The 15,096-nt window shown below is 36.8% G+C and overlaps 1 protein-coding gene across 1 annotated transcript in view; it reads right to left on the bottom strand.

Annotated features, from left to right (window-relative positions):
* HDX (highly divergent homeobox) overlaps positions 1–15,096 on the bottom strand; it is a 316,379-nt gene that overhangs the window by 115,655 nt on the left and 185,628 nt on the right. Inside the window, exon 7 of the mRNA XM_049766600.1 lies at positions 3,624–3,700. Coding sequence (XP_049622557.1) covers positions 3,624–3,700 — 77 coding nt within the window. The remainder of the gene's footprint in view (positions 1–3,623; positions 3,701–15,096) is intronic.

Below are 15,096 nucleotides of genomic sequence, written 5' to 3'. Positions count from 1 at the left end.
ATCTAGTAGGCAAGCCCCCATGCTGCCAATGCTGTGCTTGCTGCTTCCATTATCCAGAATATCTGCTTTGCTTATGGCCCTGCCTCGCCACACTTCTATGATTCTCTTCAGGGACAACAATCTGACCAAACTTTGGGTACAGTGGTATTTGGGCTGCTATCAGAAGGGCTTTTTTTCAACAAGTGCAGTCACCCTACTTCCATATATTCTCTCTTCTGGGAGGCCTGATGTCTGGAACCATGCCCAAAAACACAGTTGCCATGTTTATGCTTGGGTCAGCTCCATAGACTCATTATTTTTTCTAAAGAGTTGTAAACCAAGTCAAGAAAAGTCTCACTCATCTATGGGTTTTAAGAAAAATAAAAGACATTATAGTAGTAATGCCCAGAGACAATAGAGATGAGGGCTCATGATATAAAGCTTGCTACAAAGAGTGGGAAGTACAGTTAGAGGAATAACTTCATTGACAACAATGGTGACAATTTCAGTGAGTGAGTGAAGTAGAATGCCTGTCTTGAATATGGGGGGCGGGGAGGATGGAGATTGGGGACACTGGTGAAGGGAGTGGTGTTCTTTATATGACTAGACACTCAACTATAATCATGTCTGTAATCAAGGTGCTTAAATAAAGATATAATTAAAAAATTGTAATAAGCCCCTTTCAATCTAAAAAAAATCATGGGTAAACTGCCATGCAGCATCAGGCTGACAATCTCGGAAGAAGGGGTTGATCTAAAAAATTGTTCTGCCAAAGCCATGGTGCATAAATCACAAAAAATCACTACTTTTACTATGCCTCAACACTCTGCTGACACTCTTCAGGGAATCTGACAAAGCTTTGGGTGCTTCTATTATTTTGGCTGATATCACCATTGCTTTTGGGGGGGCAAGTGTGTATCCTCCCCCATATCTTCCTTTTGTTAAGAGGCCTGGCAATTGACCATATGTAACACAAAAGCTAATGTATTAGTAATAGTGCTCTGAATTTTTGTATAACTTCGTTTGTTTGTTGCTGTAATCCCTAGAGTAAAGCACCAATTTAGCAGAATGGACATCTAACAAAAGCTTACTAAACCTTCTGCTTTTATTATAATGATGTCATTGGAGAAACAATAATTTTCACAAAATGGCTTGCCACTGTACTTCGGCTTTTAACTTTCTTTTTTACATTTTCCTCCTTTTTGTTTTTATTTTACTTTCATTTCTCTTTTAATAATTTTGCTCTCTGAAAACAAATGTGTTATGGTTAACTACTGTTTTTCAATTATGTGATGCATTACATTTAAATAAAGTAAAAAATGGGTAAATAAGTCATGCAAAAATGACTGAAAGATGGCATTTTCAGGAGTAAAGATTTGGCCAAGCCCTAACCCTGCCAAAGATTTGCCAGCTGCATACATTACCCATAGCTACCACTTTGCCTATGGCCCTTTTTCACCACTTGGCTACAACTTTCTGCAAAGACATCAATATAGCCAAACTCCAGGTATGCTGGTAGTTGAGCTGATAATGCCAGGACATGTTTGGAAAGTGAGTAGGCTCTCTGCCCCACATCTTTCACTGCCAGAAAAACTGGCAGTTATTTTTTTTTGGGGGGGGCACACCCATTGATGCTTAGGGGTCACTCCTGGCTGTGCACTCAGAAATCACTCCTGGCTTGGGGGGACCATATGGGATGCTGGGGAATTGAACCATGGTCCGTCCTAAGCTAGAGCTTGCAAGGCAGACTCCTTACCTCTAGCGCCACTGCTCCGGCTCCAAGAGAGCTGGCAGTTTTAACTTTGCCCACAAATTCAGTCACTATGTCTGCATTGGTCCTGGTTCATAGACTCACTCTATTCTTGAAAATACAAGCTTTGAAAAATCATGAGTACATAGGCCACGCCGATGAAAATGGCAGTGTCAGGAGAAAAGGCTGGCCAAGCTCCTCATCTCCACTGAAGCCACACCTGCTGCATCTATTATTCAGAATCATCACCTGCCTATTACGCTGCTTAGCTATTCCTCTACAACTCTCTACAGAGACACTAATATGATATAACTCCAGGTATGCAAGAATTTGGCTACCAAAAGAAAATACTTTTGAGTCAGTTCAGTCAACATTCCTCCTTCCTCTCCAACTTCTGGAAGACCTGGCAGTTGAAAATATTTCCCCCCAAAACAGCAGTATCAGTAATAATGTGTGGCTACATGACAACTCCATTTTTCGTTAATAACATCAACCCCAGAGGAACACACTAATTTAGATGTCAACAAATAGGTGAAGTCACTTAATGTTCAGAAACAAGTAAAAGAATGGTCAACTAGCAGTAAGGTATTACTAAACCTCTGACAATGACTTAGTGAACTCATTGGATATACAAAACTTTCACAAATTGGCACTGTACATAAATTTTTCCTTTCCCTTTTTTTTATTCTTTTAAAAATAATTTTGCTCTACTTATCTGGAACAAATTAATATCAATTATTCAACTATGCAGTATATGCTCTTTAAATAAAGTAAATTAAAATTATAGATAACTAAATTATAGATTATAGATAATTACATGTAACATAGTCTTTTCAATTTAAACTACAGCAAGTTATTATTGGCATAATTTATGATCAGCACAATGCGGTGTGAAAAATTTATTTCTAGAAATTTAATGACAAAATGGATTTGTTTAAAAATATTTTATGCACCTGTTGAGTTTAATGTTCATGGTTCAAATAAATAAAATTGACAAAATGCAATCCTAAAATTTTTTTAAATCTTTGTGAAAAACTCTTAAAGATGATGCAACAAAAATACCCAGTGATATTTATATTTAAATTTAGTAGAATCTTGCCTAGAATTCTTGGTAGGTTAAGAATATAAGCAATGCTTTCAAAATATCATACATATACATATACTTATATACAAATATGTTTGCTTTAAACAAAACCTAAGACTCAGTGGTCCTCAAACTAAGGCCCGCGGGCCACATATTGTATTTGTATCTGTTTTGTTTCTTCATTGCAAAATAAGATATATGCAGTGTGCATAAGAATTTGTTTATAAGTTTTATTTTTACAATAGTCAGACCCTCCAATGGTCTGAGGGACAGTGAACTGGCCCCCTGTTTAAAAAGTTTGAGGACCCCTTAGGTCCAAGTTAATCCATACATATCTTGTTTTTGCCTGTATTTCACAGTGTTTAATACTGCCTTGGGTCTATTACTAAACTTTTAAATATGAGTAATAGAATTTGAGTTAACTAAAGAAGAAGAAAGTGGTTCAAAATTTGTGTAAATATACATATAAGTATGATATGGACAGATAGAATGTGTCAGAAGTCTTGTATGCAAGTCTTAAAACTTAATTGATATATTATAAGTGAGATAACCATATTCACTAATAACAAAACTGATCACAAAATCAGTGGGGAGAGAGCGGGGTGAAGAAAAATTGGACCAGAAGTGTATGGATAGAGAGTTATGGGTACACTGGCAGCAGTGGTGTGCAGTAACTGTATACATCAATATTATAAAAGTAGGCAATGTGTTTAATATATTACTTAAACTATTAAAATGCTGATGTCACCAACTGGAAACATATCCTTGTTATGCATCATGTAACAAGGAAATATTTCAAAATGTACATACCACATTATCTGTGGATAGTGCATGGTAGCCCTCCTCCTGAGACCTTTCCTCATTTGGAACCACTTCACTGGACTCTTCTATATAGAAAAAAAAATAATTTCTTTAATACTTTAAAAAAACCTCAATACTTTAAAATGCATTTCAAGATATCAGTTAAAACTTAAAATGCAAATGCACTAATTGAAAATGATGTATGTACAGTTATAATCATTATGCTCCTAATATAAGAGCCAGGAAATGAAACAACCCAAATATTCAGTGACAAATGAATATATGAAAGAAACTGTGATATGTACACAATGAGATACTATTCAGTATCAACACAAGTACATTTTGCTATTTGATGCAACATGGGTAATTAGAACATACCATGTTAAGTGAAATAATTCAGAGCAGAAAGGGCAAAATGAAAATGATTTTACTAATATGTGACAGAGACAAAACAATATAGTACATTAAATTAAATGACAACAAACCCATGGATTTAGATTTAAAAACTCAGATTATCAGAGGAGGAGAGGTAGAAGGAATGAAAAGGTATACTAGAGAAGACATAAGGACAATCATGGAAGGCAAAGGAGATTTTGGTGATGGTAAATTGCAATAACTTAGTATCAATGCCATAAATGTTAAAAGCTTTATAATGATGTTACTTAAATTATAATAAGATTATTAAAAATTATTTTTCTAGTAATTTGTTTATTAATTTTTAATTTTCTTATAAAAGTATGCACAGGAGTGAGTAAAGAGATACACACTGGAAAATATATATGATGATTTCCACATACAGTTTATTTATCTCTGAAGAATAATATTATTTTTATTTTTGTAATTTTTAGTATTTACTCTAGTAAATATATATATCTTTCATGATTCAAATGTATATTTTAAAATAAAAATGGAAGAGATAATTTAATATAGAATAAACACTTCACGAAAAGGATCTCTTTAGGGCCACAGTGGTGGTGCAAGTGGTAGGAAGTTTGCCTTGCATGCATTAACCGAGGAAGGACTATGGTTCTATCCCCCAGAGTCCCATATGGTCCCCCCAAAATGGAGTGATTTCTGAGGGCATAGACAGAAGTAACCCTTAAGTGTCACTGGGTGAGGCCCAAAAAGACAAAAAAATATTTCTTTACTGAACTAGGGTAAATGCCACTTTTACAGTAGAACTTGTTTATATGAAATTTGCCTGAATAGAGATCCTTTAAAAACAGTGCATTGGTAATATTTTATTTAGTTTGCTTATTTTAAAATTGTTGGCTTTACCCAGCTGTGTCTATTTGTTACTCTGTTCTTCCGTAAATCTTAGACACTTTTTGCTTAGGGACTATACAGTGCTAGGGATCAAATCCTTGTTTTTTTAAATAAGTGTACATTGCATTGAGCTATGCAGTCCTGTTTCCTTCTGCTTCTCTTTTTCTCATTTGATTTAATAAGTACTCCTGGATTTTTTGGTTTCTTAATAATTGACATTACATTTTATCCTATAAAGAAAAGAGTGCTGAAGAAATAGTACAACTAAAATTTTTGACATGCATCAGATTGACCTAGTTTTGATGTCTGGCACAATTGTATTCCATACTAATAGAATATTCCATATTCCATATAGTCATCAGCAGACGTAATCCCTGAGTCCTGTGCCAGGAGTAAGCACTGAATATCACAAGGTGTTGCCTACCCAAATCAAAACCAAAACAAAAAACAAATAAAATACTAATTATCAGTTGTTATAAAATTTTTATCTAAATCCATTCCTTTTAATGAAAAAAAAACATTGGTATATTCTATATGAGTACAAATGTGGTTTAATTAGAATAATAACATAGATAATGCAGATTCATAATTATTATTATTACATATAAAACTAGAGATTAAGTATAATATTTTACAAAAAGTTGAATGCAAGTTGAATAGTCAATTAATTTTAAAAGTAATTCTTTATAGAGGATTCTACTAAGAAGTAGTTCCTTAATATATATTCATTAGATATTTTATATAAGAAATATTTCATACCATATAAAATATTAAACCTAATGAACTTGAGGGGAAAATTATCATTAGGCTAAATAACATATCTCCTATTAGTGCATAGCTAATAAGAAGAGAAGTTATATTGTTATCAAAAGATGTATATTTAAAAGAGTTGATTAAAAGATTGCTTCATATTAAATGCTCTCATTTGATTTGAATTGCAAATAATTATGTTTTACAGAACAATAATGGTGGAAAATTTTAGTAATCTGTTCTCATAACTGTACAGATTAACAAGGTAAAACATTAGTAACAAAAGACCTATATAAGAAAATAGAAGAACTGGGTCTAATAGATATATTTAGAATTAAGGACCCCAAAATATAATTGAATACACATTTTTCTCCATGGAACATAGTATATTTTCTAGGTAAATAACATGCTGGTACACAATACCATCATCCATAAAGTCACAAAAGTAAAACTGATACCAAATACATATTTATCTACAAAAGTAGATGAATAATGAAAGTGACAAAATACAAAGTATATAGAAATCAAACAACAGACCAGCAGGAGTGGCCAGAATTGTCATTAAAAAAGAACCAATTTAAAGGGAGCCCTGAGTCCGGGGAGAGACTGGGGAAGTGTGGGAAGGTCGCTAACCTGAGCGCATGAAGGGCACCCACCCAAGGGAGCTGTGAGTCCCAGGAGAGGCCAGGGGGAGCACGGGGAGGTCATCGATCTGAGGGCAGCCACCCAAGGGAGCCATGAGTCCTGGAAGAGGCCAGGGAGAATGCGGCACCAACTCGTCGACATAACACGAGCAGCCCAGGGGACCCTGGGTCCATGAGTCCAAAGAGAAAGGCCCATGGGAGCATGTGTGGGGGTCGCCGACTCATCCATCTGACATACACAGCCAGGGGAGACAGAAAGTCAGAGGGACCAGTGACCAGAGGAGCAAGAAAGAAGCTCAGGCTGGCTCTTAGGTGGGGAGGTCGAGTGATCAAGGCTCAATTGCGCCCTCTACTATTGTGGCCAGGAGCAGAACTGCACTTTCTAGCAGGAAGGGGGTGGTGATAGACTAAGCTTGACTGGAGAATGAGGGAAGGACCAAACCTCAGCAACATCAGCCAACATACCTACCTAGAGCCGTATCCCCAGAAGAAGGACCCAGCCCCACTCCACAGGTGGCGAAAGTGGGCTGAAATCTGAAGAAACTGCACCCCAAGCCAAACCAATAAATGCAAGAAATATGGTTAAAACATAGAAGATAACAACTAGAGATATGGAAAGAAATCCTAACAAATTCCCAAGTCCACCAAAACGCACAGACCCAATATACGAAGACCTAAAAGCAGCCATGACAAAAAATGCAAGCCATGGTAAAAAGAAATGAAAGAATCACTAGCCAGTGAGTACAAGAAATCCATAGATGAACAAATCAACCAACTTTTACAGAACATGAGAGATTCCATATAAATGGAATTAGAGGAAATAAAAAACACATTAAAAAACCATAATAGAAGAATCACACAGCTGGAGAATCACATAGAAGAACTCGAAATTAAACTACAAAATAATGACAAAGAAGCCAAAAAAAAAGAAAGAAAGAAAGAAAGAAAAAGAAAGCACTGGAAGAAAAAGTTCAGTATTAATGAACAAAGACAAAATAAATAATCTAAGAATTGTAGGTATACCGGAAGGGTAGGAAAAGGGGAAATGGGAAGAACAAGTAGCTAGGGAAATATTAGCAGAAAACTTTCCCACCTCTGTAAAGTAGTTTTGGTGCAAATTCAGGGAATAAAAAGAGTCCCTAATAAAATAGATCCTAATAAACCAACAAGACATATAGTAATCCAAATGACAAAAAAAGATAAATATAAACTCTTTAAAGCAATAAGGGAGGAAAAAACCCTCACATACAAAGGAATGACGATAAGAATCAAGCCAGATCTCCCATTTGAAACAATCCAATCAAGAAGACATATTTAAACGACTTAATGAAAGAAAATTTCAACCTAGAGCCCACTATTTAGCAAAACTCTCATTCATATGGGAGGGAAGACTAAAATCATTCTCAAACAAAAATGTAGTCGCATTATTTGTGCAAACAAAACCGATTCTAAATGACCTACTCAGAGACGAAGTACACATTCCAAACCCCCGATTGTAACAACAACCACCCTACACAACACAACTGCACAACAGTCCTCTCTGTCAGTCATCTCCTTAAATGTTAATGGACTAAAATCTCCCATTAAAAGACACATAAGAGAGCTGGACAAGAAAACATAAACTGGATTTTTGCTGCCTGCAAGAAATAAACCTACAAGTACAGGATAAACAGGCTTAGAATAAAAGGATGGAAATCAATTATTCAGGCCAATGGAAAACAAAATAAAACAGGGACGGTCATTCTTATATCAGACCAAATTGCATTCAACTTCAAGAAAATGATCAGAGACAAAGAGGGTCACTACTTACTGATCAGGGGAACACCAGACCAAGAAGTACTAACCCTGGTTCATATTTATGCATGTAATGCAGAGCCAGCAATATATGTAAGGCAACTGCTTTCAAACCTGGAGGAAAACAGGAAAGGAAATGTGATAGTAGTAGGAGATCTCAATACTCCACTATCACTACTGGACAGATCCATCATACAGAAAACTAACAAAGAAATAAGAGCCCTAAATGAAAAATTAGAAGAACTAGGGCTAATAGACTTATATAGGACCCTCCACCCCCAGAAATCAGAATACACATTCTTCTCAAGTCCACATGGAACCTTCTACAGAATAGACCATGCTTTAGGATATAAATATAACTTTTATATAATCACAAAGGTAAGGATAGTTAGAAGCATCTTGTCAAATCACTATGCCACAGAGGTCAAAATTGACTGTAAAAAGAAGCAATGGAGAAAATCCAACACCTGCAGAGTAAACAACATGCTGCTCAAAAACAGCTGGAACAAAGAGTAACTCAAGGAAGAAATAAAAAGATTCCTTCAGAAAAAAGACAATGAAGAAACAACTTGTCAAAAATTGTGGGACAGAGAAAAGGCAGTAAGTAGGGGGAAACTCATAGCAATACAGTCCTATCTCAGGAAAGAGGAAAATGACAAAATCAGCAGCTTAAAGGAACATCTTAAGGAGCTGGATCAACAACAGCAAAAAAAAAAACCCAAATACAATCAGAAGCCACGAAATAATAAAAATCAGAGCAGAAATAAACAACATAGAAACTAAGAAAACAATACAGAAAATCAATGAGACCAGGAGTTGGTTTTTCGAAAGAATAAACTAGATAGACAAACCTCTGGCAAGATTCAACAAAAAAAGAGGGAAAACACCCAAATAAATAGGATCACAAATAAAATAGGAGAGATTACAACAGAACCCTAAGAAATCCAACACATCATGAGGACTTACTATGAACAACTATACTCAATTAGGCTAGAGAATTCAGAAGCAAGCGACACATTCTTGGGAAAATACCATCTTACAAGACTGGAAAAGGAGGATTTAGAAAGCCTAAACAGGCCAATCACTTTGGAGAAAATTGAAGCAGTAATTAAGAAACTCCCCAAGAACAAAAGAATTATATTAAACATTCTAAAAAAATTACTTCCACTGATCTACAGGCTCTTCCAAACCATTGAAAAGACAGGAATCCTCCCCAATTCCTTTTATGAAGCTAACATCACTCTCATTCCCAAAGAGGGCAAAGACACCACTAAGAAAGAAAACTACAGACCAGTCACACTAATGAACATAGATGGAAAAATATTCAACAAAATCTTAGCAAACCGAATCCAGCACTTCATCAAAAAGATTATACACCAGAATCAAGTGGGTTTCATAACAGGGATGCAAGGATGGTTCAACATATGCAAATCAACCAACATCATACACCATATCAATAATAAAAAGACAAAAACCACATGATTATATCAATCGACGCAGAGAAGGCATTTGACAAAATACAACACACATTCATTTTGAAAACACTAAGCAAAATAGGACTGGAAGGAACCTTTCTCTAGATAGTTACAGCTATCTATGAAAAGCCCACAGCTAATATTATCCTTAATGGCAAAAAACTGAAAGCATTTCCACTAAGGTCAGGAACTAGGCAAGGTTGTCCACTCTCTCCACTCTTATTCAACATAGTCTTAGAAATCCTAGCAATAGCAATCAGACAAGAGAGGAGAATCAAAGGAATTCAAATAGGTAAAGAAATTTAAACTATCTCTTTTTGCAAAAGACATGGTGATATACATGGAAAACCCTAAAAAGTCTACAGTAAAACTCCTAGAAACAATAAACCAATACAACAAAGTGGCTGAATACAACTTCAATACGCAAAAACAGTAGCATTCCTCTATACAAATAGTGAAGTAGAGGTGAAAGAGAATAAGGAGACAATCCCATTTAAAATAGTATCAAAAATATCAAGTACCTAGGAATCAACCTTACAGGGGAAATGAAGGACCTATACCAGGAAATCTTCAAAACACTTCAGAAAGAAATTGAAGAGGATTTAAAGAAATGGAAGAACATCCCATTCTCATGGGTAGGTAGAATCAACATAGTCAAAATGACTATCTTACCTAAGCTTCTATATAGATTTAATGCAATCCCTATCCAAATTCAGACATCATTTTTTAAAGACTTAGAACAATCAGTCATAAACTTCATCTGGAATCACAAGAGACCCAGGATAGCCATATATATACTGAAAACCAAGAAGCTGGGTGGTATTTATTTACCAAACCTGAAGCTATACTATAAAGCCATAGTGATCAAAACAGCATGGAACTGGAACAGAGATAGAGACTCAGACCAATGGATTGGAACCGAATTCCCAGAGATAAAACCCCAGATAAAAGTCAAGTAATATTTGGCAAAAGAGCCAAAAACTTGGAATGAACAAAGAATGTCTCTTCAACAAGCAATGTTGGTACAACTGGGAAACCACCTGTAAGAGACTGAAAAATTGTCCCATACTTCACTGCTTATACAAAAGTCAACTCAAAATGGATAAAGACTTTGAAATCAGACCAAAATCTATAAAGTTTGTTGAGGAAAAATAGGCAGAACACTCGAAGACATGTATATCAAAAAAGTCTTCGAGGATGGAGCACCAATTGCAAGAATGTTAGCATCAAATATAAACAAATGGGACTACATCAAACTAAAAAGCTTCTGCATTGTAACCACACCCCCATTTCCTCCTGTGTAATCTTACCTGCTAATAGATCCTCCCATTTCTGGGAGGGGTCTTGGAAGATTATAAAAGGTTTTGCCTGAGAGGCAAAGAGAATTTGCCTGGATGGAAAGGGAGCAGAAGGAGAGATGGCTGAAGGAAGTTAAGTCGCAGGGAAAGCTGAGGATAGCATGCATAAATGGTTATGATAGGCCATACATGTGGTGGCCAGGGCATAAATAAAGATTTTATCTCCTAAAGAAGCCTGACTGTATGTGAATGATGTCCTTGCCTCTACCTGAACCTGCTAACCCGCTGGTTGGAAGGTGGTGGAGTCACGGGGTCCTAAACTGGAGGAAAAAAACCATTCACCTCCATCCAAGCCCATCCAAAGGGCCTTCTGAATTGTTTTATTCAACACTGCATGGTGAAACAAACCTTACTTAATACAAGACACAGTTAACTGAATGGGAAAAAATCTTTGCACTCAACATGTCAGATAAACTACTGATATCTAGAATATACAAATCACTCAGAAAGTTGAACCCCCCAAAACCTTATAAAGCCATAAAAAATGGGGAGGTAAACTGAATAGACACTTCTCTGAGGAAGATCTAAAGATGGCCAACAAACACATGAAAACATGCTCACCTTCACTCATCATTAGGGAAACGCAAATCAAGACAACAATGAGGTACCACCTTACACCGGTGAGGATGGTTCATATAAAAAATAACGGGAACAATCTCTGTTGGTGGGAATGCGGTATGAAAGGAACTCTCATCCACTGCTGGTGGGAATGCCCTCTAGTTCAACACTTATGGAAAACAGTCTGAAGAGTGCTCAAGGAACTCATAATTGAGCTGACACTTGACCCAGCAATTGCTCTCCTAGGTATATACCCACTAGTCGGAAGGACATTCATCCCAAAGTATGTGTACACTACACTATTTATCTAGCACTCAGTATAATAGCCAATATTTGGAACCAACCTTGATGTCCAACACCAGACAAGTGGATCATGAAGATGTACACAATGGAATACTATATAGCAGTTAGAAATGACACAATCATAGACTTTGCAGCAATGTGGATGGATCTAGAAAACATGGTGTTAAATGAAGTAAGCCAGAAGATGAAAGTTAAGCACAGAAAGACAGCACTATTCTGAAGTACCTAGAATATACACCAGATATACAGGCAATACTTCATGATCAAATAACAGGGTTTAACAGGGTAGAAACTGCAAACACTGTAATTGTCAATATATACTAGGGAGTACAGTGGAAGAGGAAATACACAAAGCCTCGACTACACAGTATACCATAAAGAAACCAGCAACAGCAGAAATAACAGTGTAGAGAGAACAGATATGTAATCAGCCTTTTTACTACAATGGCCCATAATAATATCTTAGGGATCTTATACAGGATTACAGGTAAAGAATACGGTAGGAAGTCACTGACTCTAACAGAAGCATTTCATAGCGATGTGTTTAATTGCCTTAATCTTACTATATTTAAAACACCCCCCTCAGCTTCTCTGTCCATAGGGGTTCTTGAATACTTAGTGTGGATAACCTAAATTAGCACCTTGGTGCTCAGTCACACTAGATACCATACTCAGCTTGCATTATGAAAATGTCTTAATAAAACACTTTAACATACCCTTTATCTCTAGGTTATGCCCTCCTTTATGACCAGAAGCATGTGACCAGCCAGACCACTGAAGCAGCATTTGTGACTCACATACTTATACTACAGGGCCTACTCATTGAACACGTTCAAGCAAACTAATATTCCCTTGCTCTTTTCTCCTCTCTTCTCATTACTTCTTTTTTCTCCCTTTTCTTTTTTTAAATATTTTTATTTAAATATCTTGGTTACAAACATGATTGTGGTTGGGTTTCAGTCATATAAGATGAAACCCCCACATCACCAGTATAACATTCCCACCACCAATGTCCCAAATACACCTCCTCCCCTCCCCGCCCCCACCTGTACTCAAGACAGGTTTTCTATTTCCCTCATATATTCTCATTGTTAGGATAGTTCACAATGTAGTTATTTCTTTAACTAAACTCATCGCCCTTTGTGGAGAGGTTCATGAGGTGGGCTGTAATGACCCGCCCTCCTCTCTTTTGTCTCTGAAAATTGTTGAGAAATGTCTTTCATTTTTCTTAAAACCCATAAATGAGTGAGACCATTCTCCGTCTTTCTCTCTCTCTGACTTATTTCACTCAGCATAATAGATTACATGTACATCCATGTATAGGAAAATTTCATGACTTCATCTCTCCTGATGGCTGCCTTTTCTTCTACCTTTTCCTCCTCACTATCATCAATTCAATCCAGGTCAAATAAAAACCACAGTGTTACCTCCTCTTTAGGAAAGGAAAGTTGATATATAAGGTGCTGTGGACAATACTGCATAGGGTAAAATCTTATATAGATAGACCACAATAACACATTATTTAGTACTCGAGATATGTAACCTATATGTATCCAAAAGTTGAACTATTAGTTTCTTTACCTCACATGTACTATATTTACCTATCTTTCTGTACTAAGCTTATTTTTTGCTCTCCTCTCCGCTTTTCTTATACCTAAGCTAACTACTATATGTTTATATGTGGGCATGAGCACACAGAAATAGAACTTCTCCTTGAGAGCCAAACCTAAATTGTAAACAACCCATACCTATACTGTGTATAGCATCTCCCATATACTATCCACTTCTCCCTTCAGAAATCCTACTATCCCTTCACCCCCCAATCCCAACCCGATTTCCCACCTTATTAAAATTCTTTACCCTCAGTTATTAATCCATTAGGCATCAAGACCAATCTCCTACCCCAATGAACCAATACCCAGCACCCAATTCAAGGGACACTCACTCAGACCCACACTTGTCCCTGGCAAGAAAATACAACCAACATCCCTGCTGACTCATGCTGTGTGGGTGGCCTCTCCTTAACATAGACTGCTGTTCAATACTGGACTTAGTTCCAAAGGATTCCCATTGTCGCAAATCTTTTCTCAATATCAAGAAGGCCAGAGTGTGAGATGAAAATGCGCCATGGAGCCCACACCCCACAAGAAAATCTCAAAAGACAATGGGGAAGCCTATCCTTCCTTCATAAGTTGAAGACGTATATACTACCTGTTAACCTGTTTTTCCCCAAATGTAAGGTAGTTTCCTGCATCACTTTGTTCCTTCAATTACTTAGATATAAACAGATGGGAATACATTAAGCTGAGAAGCTTCTGTATCTCAAAAGAAATAGTGCCCAGGATACAAGAGCCACCCACTGAGTGGGAGAAACTATTCACCCAATACCCATTGGATAAAGTGCTAATCTCCAAAATATACAGGGCACTGACAGAACTTTACAAGAAAAAACATCTAATCCCATCAAAAATGGGGAGAAGAAATGAACAGACACTTTGATAAAAAAGAAATACAAATGGTCAAAAGGCACATGAAAAAATGCTCCTTATCACTAATCATCAGGGAGATGCAAATCAAAACAACAACGATGAGATACCATCTCACACCACAGAGATTGGCACACATCACAACAAACGAGAACAATCAGTGCTGGTGGGGATGTGGAGAGAAAGGAATACTTACCCACTGCTGGTGGGAATGTCTTCTAGTCCAACCTCTATGGAAAGTGATATGGAGATTCCTCCAAACTCTGGAAATCGAGCTCTCATTCGACCCAGCTATTCCACTCCTAGGGATATACCCTAGGAACACAAGAATACAATACAAAAACCCCTTCCTCACACCTATATTTATTGCAGCACTATTCACAATAGCCAGGCCCTGGAAACAACCAAGATGTCCTTCAACAGATGAATGGGTAAAAAATTGTGGTACATATACACAATGGAATATTATGCAACCGTCAGGAGAAATGAAGTCATGAAATTTTCCTATACATGGATGTACATGGAATAACATGCTGAGTGAAATAAGTCAGAGAGAGACACACACAGAATAGTCTCACTCATCTATGGGTTTTAAGAAAAATAAAAGTCATTTTTGCAACAATCCTGAGACAATGAGAAGAGGGCTGGAATTTCCAGCTATCTTCATGAAGCTCACCACAAAGAGTGATGAGTGCAGTTATAGAAATAACTACACTGAGAACTACCATAACCATGTGAATGAATGAGGGAACTGGAAAGCCTGTCTGGAGTACAGGTGGGGGTGGGGTGGGATGGAGGGAGATTTGGGACATTGGTGGCGGGAATGTTGCACTGGTGAAGGGGGGTGT

The sequence above is a fragment of the Suncus etruscus genome, chromosome X, assembly GCF_024139225.1.
Source record: "Suncus etruscus isolate mSunEtr1 chromosome X, mSunEtr1.pri.cur, whole genome shotgun sequence".
Taxonomy (NCBI): Eukaryota; Metazoa; Chordata; class Mammalia; order Eulipotyphla; family Soricidae; genus Suncus; species Suncus etruscus.
The sequence above is the reverse complement of the archived record's forward strand: the minus strand, read 5'-3'. Positions and strand labels throughout refer to the sequence as shown.